This window comes from Labeo rohita, chromosome 12 (genome assembly GCF_022985175.1).
Source record: "Labeo rohita strain BAU-BD-2019 chromosome 12, IGBB_LRoh.1.0, whole genome shotgun sequence".
Lineage (NCBI taxonomy): Eukaryota > Metazoa > Chordata > Actinopteri > Cypriniformes > Cyprinidae > Labeo > Labeo rohita.
In genome coordinates, this window is record NC_066880.1 from 9,711,611 (window position 1) to 9,725,094 (window position 13,484).

The 13,484-nt window shown below is 36.8% G+C and overlaps 1 protein-coding gene across 8 annotated transcripts in view; it reads right to left on the reverse strand.

The window, feature by feature from the left end:
* Positions 1-13,484, reverse strand: part of rbfox3a (RNA binding fox-1 homolog 3a) — a 498,709-nt gene that overhangs the window by 238,872 nt on the left and 246,353 nt on the right. For 7 of the 8 annotated variants that reach the window (XM_051123725.1, XM_051123728.1, XM_051123727.1 and 4 more), the window contains one exon: positions 10,003-10,080. In XM_051123725.1, the coding sequence (XP_050979682.1) occupies positions 10,003-10,024 (22 nt within the window). In that variant the 5' untranslated portion in view covers positions 10,025-10,080. Of the gene's footprint in view, positions 1-10,002; positions 10,081-12,768; positions 12,788-13,484 lie in introns of those variants that run through there. The other variant, XM_051123722.1, reaches the window with a different exon arrangement.

Genomic DNA, 13,484 nt, shown 5'->3' on the forward strand with positions numbered 1-13,484 from the left:
CCAAGTAGGTGGAACTGGGTGTGTAAAAGCGCTTCGTAATTCTCCCTCTGGGACTCTTACGGTCTTAAAGCTTCCAGTCGTATAAAATTCAGGCCACTATGTGCAACATTTGAGAGTAGAAGTTGGATTAATGCAAAGCACATTACAGCAAAGAACTTTAAACGAAGCTTATAGCCTAAATGGATTTGCAACAACGTAATGAATTAACGCCGAGTGAAAGATTTATGCAATTCAGCCATAATGCCATCAAACAAAAGCAAAAAATAAAGCGGCGCACACAAATATGATCAATACGTATTTCTGTAAGACATAACTGCTGACGCAGACTGTGCGCCAGTGTTACACTATCAATCAGCGGGGAACCATATCAATTTAAGCATTTAAAAGCAATGACATGAATCACCTCTATTCATTATATGATGTGCCCATGAATCGAAGATTCAAAAATTAATCTGGGCAGCAGAGCTGGGCGAGGTGGAAACATATGAGCTGAAATGCTCAAATCAATAACTGCATTATTCTTTTATAGCCTGAAGACAGTGATGCATACAAAGCCACGAATGGGTCGTTCTGATCATCCTAGCAGCTGATCAAAGGTTGAGGGGCTTCTTTTAAAGGACAGGACTGCTTACGGTTTCACTTTAGGTTGTATAAACATTGAAAGATTGTGTTTATCAGGCCAAAAATCCATTTGAACTCCGTTGCGGAAGCAAATTTCAACAGGAAGGAGAAAAACAAGCTGTTTCAGGAGATATTTTGCTATAGTGTGGACATTACCAGCGCTCTGCCTGAAGTGGGCATCGAGAGCAATGTGTTTGGCAGAAAAAGCATTAGGTCCAATTCAGTAATGGAACATAATTCAGCTGCCACTAGGGTTAAAAATGACTTCCTGGCCGCTTAATACACCATTCCTCCAAACGTTCCCACTGAATTCTCATCATGCTCATTCCCTGCTTCCACTATGCCTGCTTTTCAGCCATTTTAATTGTAATGAGCCCATTGTACGCTGTATTGGGCGAGATGAAGGGCTCATTATCCTCATAAACAACACCCCGTGCGTCCTTTGAGAGGCCTCAAATCAGTGTGATGAGTACCCTCACCCTCGCCCCTCTCCAAACACTCAGGCACTGCGGGCTTAATAATGCAACACTGCGCGATTATCATTACAGGCTTTTTTTCTCTGTTAATTTTTGATGAGAAACTAGTGGAGAAACATCTCTAAGAGCTGAAAGAACATTAACCACAAGGAAACACATAGCTTTGACTAATCATATTACCGTGACAGGTTGGGAAAGGAGAAACTGTTTAAGCCCAGCACATCTCTGCAAATACAATACTTTGCAAGGAACTTTGCAAGGAAGATTCGTTTGCTTTATAATTTAGGTTTACAAATGGGAGACGTACTTATTAAACAACTTTTTTTTATTAGTATTATGATACTAAATCTTAAGATTAGGGGATGAACCTTGATTAGATGAGTGGTCTTCCCCCAAAAAAAAGAATTAATTCATCATGAATCTGACTGAAGCAACTGATTGTTATTTTTATCACTAGAGTTTTAGTGAACAATGAGTTAAATTTTAGTCTGATCATCAAATAAAGCTTTGGAAGACTGGGAATATAGTGTCAAATGGTCAAATGACAAATTAACAATGTTGATGTATGGATTTTTAGGATATGACAACTATTTGAAAATCTGGAATCCGAGGGTGTAAAAAAAACACATTTTACTAATCAAAAATTACGTTTTTATACATATACGGTAGGAAATTTACAAAATCTTTTATGGAACACAATTTTTACCTAATATCCTAATGATTTTTGGCCTAAAAGAAAAAATCTATATTTTTGACCCATACAATGTATTTTTTGGCTATTACTACATGTCACGGAATTTGTCAAAGTTTGAATGAATCAATCAAAAGTAGGTTATTACACTTAAATCAAACCGCAATATGGACTAGTATCTGTAAATATTATGCCGAAAAAATTCTGCATCTCTGATTTAATGAATGGAGCAGACGAGCGGTTTTGTTTACTACACACACTGAAACGCGCGTGACGCTCGCAGTGATTTCAGCGTCTGTCGTCTCACTAAATGAGGACATAAATACATAAACAATATCTGCTGAGTCACTTCATGAGCATTTGACTGAAAACTATATCCATATACATACAGAAATGTAAAGGTAGACACGGCAACCCATGAAAATAAAAGTGCGGTTTAATGAAGACATTGTGCCAGATATTTATTACTACTATTACTACTACTACTAAAATGAAACAAACATAATTTTTTAGGGTATAATCACACAACGTTTTAATTTTAATAGTAAATTCCCCTTAAGTTTGCTTAATTTTCAATAATTAAAAGATAAATAAAATTAATGTTTTATGCCTTCATTTGAAAACCAGAACATTTTAAATACGCAACACAGAATTTCTGAAGGTAAACCTTTCATAAGACTATTTTAAGAATAAATGTGAATAAATTAAGTATGCTTTAAAAAAATTAGACAAGCTAAAACACAGAATTTGTGAACAATAAAACATATGGTGAGAGAAAATAAAACATTTCATAGGGCCCTAAATATAATTTTTGTCAAACCTTTATTAAATTGATGTGAAATTCTATGTTTCATGATTTTAATTAATTAGACATGCTCTTTGATTAATACAATTTTATTTAACCATTAAAAAGAAGATGAGAAAAATTTAAATGGGACAAAATGGAATCCAGAAAAATTAAAAAAACGGAATTTGGGGGAAAAAAAAAAAAAAAAACGGAATTTGGGATAAAATAAATGGATTTCATAGGGCTCTACACAATCTTTCAGTTTCCAGCTCATATCTTCAACCGAGAGGCTACAACACCTTTTAAACCATTGCCACCATTTTCTTTCATGATATTAAAAATGACAAAACCCAGGATATTCCTCTAAAAATTCACCTTTTCAAGTTTTACAGACTTACAACATGAGGTTGAGTAAATAATGATAAGATTTAAAATTTTTGGGGTGAACAGTCCCTCTAATATTAAATAAGCCTGACTTCACGCTGCTAATCAAATGATCACCGAATATAACGCATCACGCGTATCACAGCGTGTCAACCACACCGCAATCATTTCTCGTCTGTATGACAGGGGATAGGACGCTAGCTAAGATTAACTTCCTGTTTGCGCCTCCTCTGAGCGACTGACGGAGAGACATCTTTCGATAATCGATGTCATGTCTCCATGCTTCAAAGAACCTCCAATCCTGTCCAAGAAGCATTTTGAAACATCAAAACTTTCTAATTAAAGGCGTGTCATTGCGATTCTGATTTGAGCCCTGTGATTTAGCCAGAGGGGCTCCTGATGAGAGCAGATACAAGCCAAACACTCTCGGGTGTAATTATGATTAGAAAGCCCTCATCTGAAGAGCACTCGTACTGGTGAGCGTGAGAGAAAAGCCCCTTTATTACCAAAGTGTGGCTGATATTGCCTTCAATGGCGTTCACAAAGGCACAGCAAGGCAAATAAAACATCACTACCAACGCAGCATGTAGATGGAGGATGCTACAGTACATTTAAACAATAGTTATTAGCAATTAGCATGTCTATTATTAACATATTGGCTGTTTATTAGTACTTAGAAAGGATCTATTCTGTATGACCATATTCTACATTCCTAGTCCTGAACGTAACAACTACCTCACTATCAGTAAGCAGCAAATTAGAAGTTTGTTAATAGTGAGAACTGCACCTTAAATTAAAGTGTGACCTGTCTTTCTAAACTTGTTTGAGTTTCTTCTCTCTGCAGAAAGTGAATGGTGGCCAGGGTCAGAAAATAATCAGGGCTTGTGGCAAAAAAGCTTCTGAAAGCAACTAAAATGTCCCTGAAAAATGTGGGGATAATTAATGTTTTATCTGTTATCTAACATTTTTTAGTTTCATAACATCGAGACTGCAACACTTTAGACCAGTGGTTCTCTCAAGATTACTTAAAATAAAATGATTAAAATCAAGATTTGTATTTATTCACCCTCAAGAGTTATTTTGTTTTTGTTTTGTTTTTTTAGTTTCCACTGTGTATGCGACATAGTCTAATTTTAAAAGTCATATAAATGAAGAAAATTAAGAACACCAGAGGCATTTTTATACATTTGATGATGAGTAATTAATGACAGAATTCAGTTTTGGGTGAACTGTACCTTTAAATTTCAGCATGTTCCTCACACAAAGCCATCATATAATTTCAGATGACTTGGAATATAAAATTATGCTTTTATCATGTTTTTTTTTTTTGGTAGATTTTTGGCAGATGAATTTCATTATATGTGACCCTGGACCACAAAACAAGTCATAATATTTGTTTAAACTGATCATGAAAGCTGAACGAAGCTTTCAGTTGATGTATGGTTTGTTAGGACAGCACTATTTAAAAATCTGGAAACTGGGTGCAAAAAATCTAAATATTGAAAAAATTACCTTTAAAGTTGTCCAAATTAAGTTCTTAACAATGCATATTACGAATCAAAAATGACATTTTTGTATATTTACGGTGAGAAATTTACAAAATATCTTAATGTAACATGATTTTTACGTAATATCCTACACTGTAAAAAAACAATTTGTTGAGTCAAAAAAATAATTTGTAACCTGGCTGCCTTCAAATTTTAAGTTCAGTCAACTCAAAAAATGTTTATTCAACTTGAAATGTTAAATTATACTAAGTGACAACTTAGATATTTGAGTTGAATCAACTTAAAATTTTAAGGCAGCTGGGTTACTTACCCATCTGTTAAGTTTAGCAAACACAAATATCTAAGTTAACATTTCAAGTTGAATAAACTTATTTTAGTTGACTGAACTTAAAATTTTAAGGCAGCAGGGTAACAAATTATTTTAAGCTGACTTTTTACAGTGTAGATAATTTTGACCCATACAATGTATTGGTTATTGCTACAAATATATCTGTGCTACTTAAAACTGGTTGTGTCCAGGGTGACATATGTAAGAAAGCATTGTGAACATTTTTCAAAGCTTCTCCTTTTGCGTTTAACTAAAGAGACAAAGTCGCAGTTTGAAACGGAATGAGAACATGCTCACAAAACTTTCAATTTTGGGTGAGCTGTCTCTTTAAAACCTGTTGCACAGTAACACTGCAAGACAGCATACTGTAATATATAAGTGGTGTATAAAAAGGGCAGATACTGAGTAAGCACTCTTTTGCATATTTCTCCTGGTTCTCAATATTTTACAGCATGAATTATAATATTCTGTTCTTTGAAGTCTCCAGTAAGGCTTTGCTTTGACTGTGAGTAATTCCAAATGTATATTTTCCTCACGGCACGCTCGCACACACCCCATCCGCCGTGATTTAGGCCTAAAACAAACAGGCAGCAGTGGATACAGTGGATGCCACTATCCACCAAGGTAACCGAGTTAGGATTGAACGCTTTCCCGGCAATTGGATTTCCATTGACAGAGCCGTAGAAGCTGCAGACGTACAGAAACAGAGCGGCGAGGCAGTCAGGCGCAATCCTTGCTCTTTCACCCCTTTGCTTTTTGAAAGCATCTGACCAGAAAGGGCTGATATCTGGCTCGGTGCTCCAAAAAAGCAAGTCCGTTCATGTCAGTCGAAATCAGACGTTTGTATTTGACCATCTACGCCGAGTGATTTATTTGAGCCGAAGGAAACACGGTGCACAAATTATGCTTTGCTAAGCGCTTTAAGGAACACTATTTTAGAGGGAGAAGTGAGTCTTTGACCTTGAGGATCTTTGTTAGTCTTGGATCAGATGGTCAGTTTAATGCTGAGTTCAGGACGTTTACAGTTACAAAATACCAGTGCCAGACCCGAGCCAGGTCTATCATTTCATCTCATTACTCAGTTGTCACAAGGGATTTTTCGCTCTCTCTGTCCATTCGGTTAATGGCATCAATGGCCCTTCACCTTGGGAACGCAGAACTCAAAATATGTGGGGGAAAAAAAAGCATTTGCCCTTACAAAGTGGCCTTGATATTTCATTAAAAAATGATACAGCAGATATTGTCATGTTTTGAGGTCTTGTTTAACATGAAAAAACGTATATTGCGTTTTTGCGAAATTACTGCGATAAACAAAGTCCTATATTTGGCAGAATATATTTGCACTTTAAAAACAGGCGTAATGACAGCAATTCATCAAACATTTACTCAGCGGAAATACTACTGAGAAATAAATGATTTTGGCAGGATGATAAACTCAGTCGTGAGAGAGATTTGTAGATAATCAGACAAAACGGGCGAAAATTGCATGAATAATTTGTCGAAGCGAGAGTGAGACAACCGCACTGTTACACAGCGTGCTCCAGGGGTTGGAGCGTCGTCGTCTGCCGAGACGTGGCTGAATTTGACTAATGCCTCTCTCGCTGTGAACAATAGAGACGAATGTTACTTTAAATCCGAAATACTTAAATCCAGCTTTCGATGACTCCAGGCAAATATCATTAATCACGCGGGGCCCACCTCGCTCAGCACGCGCGTGCACGACCAGATGATGGCTTTCCCCGAGTCAATCCATCACGGACGTGTCGTGAGCGCGGGCCCTCGTACCGGCTGAGAGCCTCCACGTAGGGGCCCCGCTAAGTGAAAGAGTTACAACAGCTGTACCTGGCGCTGGTCTGCGCTCTCAGAGCGGCCCGGCTCCCCACTTAGAATGTCATCCAGCTCGTTTTAAAAGAGCGTCACGCCATGGAGCTCCTCGTTTGATGTATTGTTCCTCATCTTTACAATTTTGGGAATAACAGGTCTAACTTATCAATTTGGCACCTGAAATCCCACCGCTTACAGTTTTAGCACATCATGTGTGGGGGTGATGTCATCCTGTGACAGCACTTCCTCTTCTCATTACGGGACATTTTTAGACAGGCCAATAAAAATGAGAAAGGGGGCCGTTTTAAAATATCCCATTTGCCTGAAAGTGAATCAAGTTATCTCCATTATTTCTGCAATGAGGTGACAACGCCGAAGCACATTTCTGCTTCTCTCAGGAAGCAAAGGCCACTCTGAGTCCACCACAGGCCTTGGTTGTACATAATCGTCCTTAATGTCTAAACATAAATGTTTACTGCGGACGGCATTGTGATGTTTGGCAGAAAACGTGCCCGTTTCGAAGACAACATGAGGGCAAAATAAGGGGAAAAACGCTATTGCTATTTGTGAGTAATATTTAATTAATGACTTTCATAAATAATGAATAGAGCGGATGTAATTGCAGATGTTTTTATGATGACAGGCTTGGCTTCACTGGGCTTTTTTTTCTCCTCCCTCTTTTCAATTACCGTCCAGAACAGGGGGAGGCAGAGAGAAGGAATGGAGGGAAAGAGAGAGAGAGAGAGCGAGGAAGAGAAGAAGCGCGAGAGAGAGAGAGGCTGGTGGAGGCAGAATTAAAGAGGCTTTTTGTCGCGTTTAATATCAATTCATTCCATGGACTGCTGACACAGGCAGTCCAGAGAGCCCAGGATTTATGGCTCCCTCTAATGGGCATGCTCAGAATCAAAGGCCTGTCGTCAGCACTACTTAAACCACTCCTCTCTCACTCCCTCGCTCCGGCCCTCTCCTCTCCACTCCACTTTTAAAGACACACGCTCATTTACAGCTTTACAGCAGCACTTCTCAACTAGTTTGGTTCACGAGCCAAATTTTAATTTGGACATCAACTGGCGACCCAACACAGCACCAAAATGTAAACGGCCAATTTATAGTTCTCTTATCTAGTATTGTCCGCTTTTAAGGATAGCGATATGTCACGCAACCTGTCCGTGTTGGCCTCTGCCGAATTTGGCGAGCTTCAGCGGTGACAGATGACACCGTAGAGTTTGATATCAACAATAAGCTGATTCATTTTGCTATCCTAACAATGCAATATGATATGGTTACTTGCATTTTATTTTTTTTGCATTTAATATTGTTTTATTTCTGCAGTTGAAAACCACAGCTGTGAAGGGACACAGACACACACACACACCAGACTGATGTGACTGCATTAGTCATTTTGATCTTATAAAGCAGCTTTGCATTACTAGAAGAAAAGTTAAGATCAGTACGGTGTATTTTAAATGAACTCAGATTCTGATCTATCTCCACTTTTCATGGATGAATAAAACTAAGACCTTTTTTTAATGTACATACATTACTTTGAATTTCCCAGAAAATTGTGTATGTCTGCAGACATGTATGAAACTTGTACGTAAATAATATTAATGAATGAGACCTAATCTCTATCTCTATCTACCAGGTTTCTAGTAATGTAACTGATCCACAGAGGAAACACCCCAGACAGACGGAAAACAACAATGACATTGAGACATACAGCGGATAAGGATGATATAGGAGAGAAAGAAAAACCCTGTAAATGTAAATTGTGCAAAAAAAAAAAAAAAGAAATCCAACCCATGAATTGAAGAGCCAGACTCTTTCAATTTCAATCCAACCTTTGCTTACACCACCATTCAGTTTTGAAACCACATCTAACTCAAATCCAGGAAGCTCATTCAACTATATTTTGAGAGGTCACCAATGGCCGTTAGACGTCTGGTGCCATAGGAAATAAAAATAAAAAAGAAAACTTTTTAACAATAACAATATGAGTGTAAGAAGTGATAGTCAAGTAGTACACTTTTTGTTCAGCGTGAAAAGTGACCTGCAAGGAAGAGAGACGCTTTGATATTTTGTTTTTGGACCAACGTGAGGGTGAGCAAATTATGTCAATGATTTTTAAATAAATAAACATAACATACAAATTATGTGACTGAAATAATAAATAGTTTAGGCAAAAATGGAAATTTGCCGAAAATGTGCTCACACTCAGGCCACCCAAAATGCAGATAAGAACCATCATTAAGATGCTTTAACTTTAAATTTACCAATACAAATTATTACAGATCAAGCAGACAGATAACCGATATTTTGAACCGATATATGGAACCACAAAACCAGTCTTAAGTAGCACATGCATATTTCTAATAGGCAAATATACATTGTATGGGTCAAAAGTATTGATTTTTCTTTTATGCCAAAAATCATTAGGATATTAAGTAAAGATCATGTTCCATGAAGGAATTTTGTAAATTTCCTACTGTAAATACTGATTATCGTATGATATGAAAATTGCTTAGTAATATGCATTGCTAAGAATTTCATTTGGACAACTTTAAAGGCAATTTTCTCAATATTTTTTTTTTTTTTTTGCACCCTCACATTCCAGATTTTCAAATAGTTAAATCTCGGCCAAATATTAAACTTATTTATTTAGGTTTCAGATGATGTATAAATCTCAATTTCAAAAAACTGACCCTTATGACTGGTTTTGTGGTCCAGGGTTACATATATGTCTGAAAATTAATCTAAAATTAATGTCGAAATTAAAAATAACAAGGGCTCTGACAAAAACTTTCTTTAAATGCTTTTTAAATGCTTTTATTGGCAAATCGGTTTTGAAAATGACTAATATCGATAACCATAAAACTGCTGAATAATGATAATCGATTGATCCCTACTTTAAACCATCGTTTTTGTTCAAAATACAAGTCCATAATCCACAATAAAGCTTCTTCCAATGAAGAAGTCCATCCCCTGTTGTCCTCTCACATCAAAATCCATCAACATATTTGTTTAGAACTATTTTGAACACTTTCTGATTGCAAACAGTGTTTGATCTGTGCATATTTCTCTCCTGATTCAGACAAGACAACTTTTTCACTGGAGAAAGCTATACTGTGGATAGGGAACCCGTATATTAGCCTTAATATGATGACACTTTAATTATAGATTTGTTTATAACAAACATGCAGATTTTTGCTTCACAAGACATTAAATCATGAACTGGAGTGGTGTGGATTACTTGTAGATTTTTTTTAAATGTTTTTATCAGCTGTTTGGACTCTCATTCTGAAACAAACTCATCTACAACCACACCCTTACAACACATCTAGACAAACATAGACAACATCCATGACCTCCACAAACACACTAACCTGCCCAACTGGGGGTCTCCATGTACAGCTGTGGCTGAGCAGGTGGGGTCTCACTGCAACCACAGAGGCGTCTGATGTCTGTAAGAGAGAGAGAGAGACAGCAAGAAGTTTTGAGCCTGAGAATGAAAGCCACACAATTACATGCAAACAAAAACATTTAATTCCTCAAAAAGTGGTATTTTAAATTTCCTTTGAATTAAGAACGAAGCCCCGTCTAGCATAACAAAGAAGGTGAGCTCCCAATTTACATTACAGATTGCTCTGAAATGCTTTGTTTTTGTGAATATGTTTGTGTGTTTGGACTTAAATTGTTTTTTTTTTTCATTTCATATGCCCTTGTTATGATAATGTGTGAGGGGATTGAGGAACAGTCAGAAGACCTGCAGGGTCCAGATAAGCTCAGAACCCCACCAGAACCACCAAATCCTCCACGTGTACGGCAACCGTGCTTCATGCTACGCTGGTGCTGAAGTGGATCTGCTGTAACATTTGGAGCACACACACCAGCTTGTGTGTTTCCACACAGTTACAGATAAATAAAGCAAAAAAGGCACTCTTCGGATACGTAAACATGGAAGCTGCAACTGCACAAGGCATAAATTAACCACAAACTCCTTTCCTTTAACCCTTTCCGATTGGAAACAGTTAACTCTGATAGTTGGATAAGAAGGATAATCATTCTGTTGGTCTGACCCTTCGAGAAAATGGGCCTGGTGTCACTGTTAATTTAAAATCGACTGAACTTAGGCAGGTTTGGCTGTGTGTACGTGATAGCAGGTGGCTTCAAATTACATTCTTATTTAGAGAAACATTCTGGTGAGTAAGAAATCACTTCACCCAGAGGAGCATGAGGGAAGAAGAAGAAGAAAAAAGAAACAGGGAAAGATGATAATGCTGCAACTTTTCTTTGGACACAGAAAAATATACAATCCAACAAACACGGGGCCCCAGAGAGTGAATGCAGCACTCGGGACAAAAGACCCTGTTAGAGCATTACCGTAATTACACGGCCGTAATGGCCTCTATTGCAGGCTATTCAGATTAAATATGCATAGTGCCCTGTCCATATCCACCGGGCTTGATAAAAGTGTTGTTCCTATGTGTCATTTAATTGTTAGCATTAATCTGAAATATAGAGCTAATGTGTTTATTGAAAACAGCACTCTGCCACGCTGGAACTAAATGTCTTTTTGTCCTTCTTGTGTATCATTCTTTCTTTATCAGCTCACTCACAAATCATCCACATTTTTCCCGTTACCTCTGTTTGACTCTTTTCCCATCACCCTTTCTCTTTTTCTTAAAGGAGAAGTCCACTTCCAAAAAAAAAGATTCACATATAATGTACTCAACCCCTTGTCATCCAAGATGTTCATGTCTTTCTTTCTTCAGACATAAAGAAATTGTTTTTTCAGGAAAACATTTCAGCATTTTTCTCCATATGATTGACTGGTATGGTGCCCCGATTTTGAACTTCCAAAATGCAGTTTAAATGCGGCTTCAAACGATCCCAAATACGGCTGTAAACAATCCCAGTAGAGGAAGAAGGGTTTTATTTAGTGATCAGTTATTTTCATTAAAAAAAATAAAATTTAAAAACAGCAATATAAGACGATTTTAAAGATGAAGAGAACATGAGATGGGAATTTTTCGACATACCCTAACTGTCACGAACCGGAAAAAAACAGTCCAGGCAGAGTAAGACAAGACGAGCATTTGACATTAAAAAGTATACAACTTGTATTATTTTTATGAAACAGAAGCAATCGTTACGTAAGATAAGACCCTTCTTTCTGAGCTGGGATCATTTAGAACTGCATTTGGGATTGTTTGAAGCCGCATTTAAAACTGCATTTGGAAGTTCAAAATTGGGGCACCATATGAGAGAAAAATCATAATTCCTTACGACTGAAGAAAGAAAGACATGAATATCTTGGATGACAAGGGGGTGAGTACATTATATGTGAATGCTTGTTTTGGAAGTGGACTTCTCCTTTAAAGTGACAATTCACCTAGAAATTCTGTCTCACACCCTTACCACTTATTTGGTAACAAATGTGCTGGTTGCTCCTCTGCAGTTACAATAAATGAGGACTGAAACTCTGAAGTGGAAACGGATGCAAAAATGGATGCAAAACAGCTTAAAAGTGGTCTTATGAAGCCAAGTTGAGAACCAATTTGCTAAATAATAGTTCAGTTTTTGTGAACCAAAGAGCCAGACAAGATTTTTAAGAATTTTAGTGAATACATAGTTCATTTTAGGTCTGATTCTTCACGGAAAGTTTCTATGATTTCAGAAGACTTGTGAAAAAAGGTATATGGAGCAGTTTTATGATACTTCTATGGTGTTTTTCCACCGTTTTTGAAGTTTCAATGCATTAATCAACGTTTACTTTAATTCCACGCAAATTATATATATAACTGTTATTTTAACGATGTGCGTTTTGACATTATCAAGTTATATTGCGAGAAGCAAACAATACAAAACGCACCTACAGAGTGCACGCACACTCTATGTGATATAGTCTAGTAAGTTTGGTTAAACTAGTGCCCGTACGCATTTAGATTGTGTTTTTTCACTTATTAAAATGCGTTTAGAATGATCACATATTCAAGATATGCGGGCAGAAAATGTATATATTTATATAATTTCATATAGTTAATCAATATCACACGAAGAGTGGCCTTTTCCCTCAAAAACCACTGTATTAATGTGATATAGATTTTGTACAATATTTCAATAAACAAGAAGTTAATGTTAAGACTTACTTTTTAGACACCATATTTTTCTGTTTTTGCTCTACTTCGCCAACAAAAATCATTCCAAACAAAGCCACAGCACTGTTTTGCGTCTCTGACCAACATGACGGAGTTTCGCTCCTGAATGAATCAACCCCTTAAGTGACTCGGCTCAATCGCAATGACTCACCTAACAGTCACTTTCTGCCATCTACTGGCGGTTTTAATTTCACATTTACGGGGAGACACTGCTGGCAAAAACACAGTTTATTCATGCAGCTGTCAAATTTGAGATTTGGGGCTTTTTGGTTTTTCATAAAGTGTTTTTTTTTTTTTTTTAGACTAGAAAAGAAAACATCCAAAAGACACTGTTGTTTCTTTTATAGCACGTTATCTATTTGTGTCAATAGATTTTTCCCAAAATGAGCTTTTTCTTCTACACTGAGCCATAAATCTCCACTTCAGTAACACTTACACACACCAGACTTTGCATTTTTATTCCTGTCTATATCCTGAAGGGTTTTACAGAGAGATTTGTTCATATATAATTTGCTGGATTATATACAACATTTTATTCCCCCAAAAATTGTGAAAAATGTGTTGTTTGTATTTGTCTGTATTGTATTCTGTCTGTATTTTCTGAATTATGGAGTGACAAAATGAGAAATCCTCTCTGTAAAAACATTTGACAATATGTGAAAAAAATGAAACAAGAATTTTGAAATGGACTTCATCCAGTGATTCGA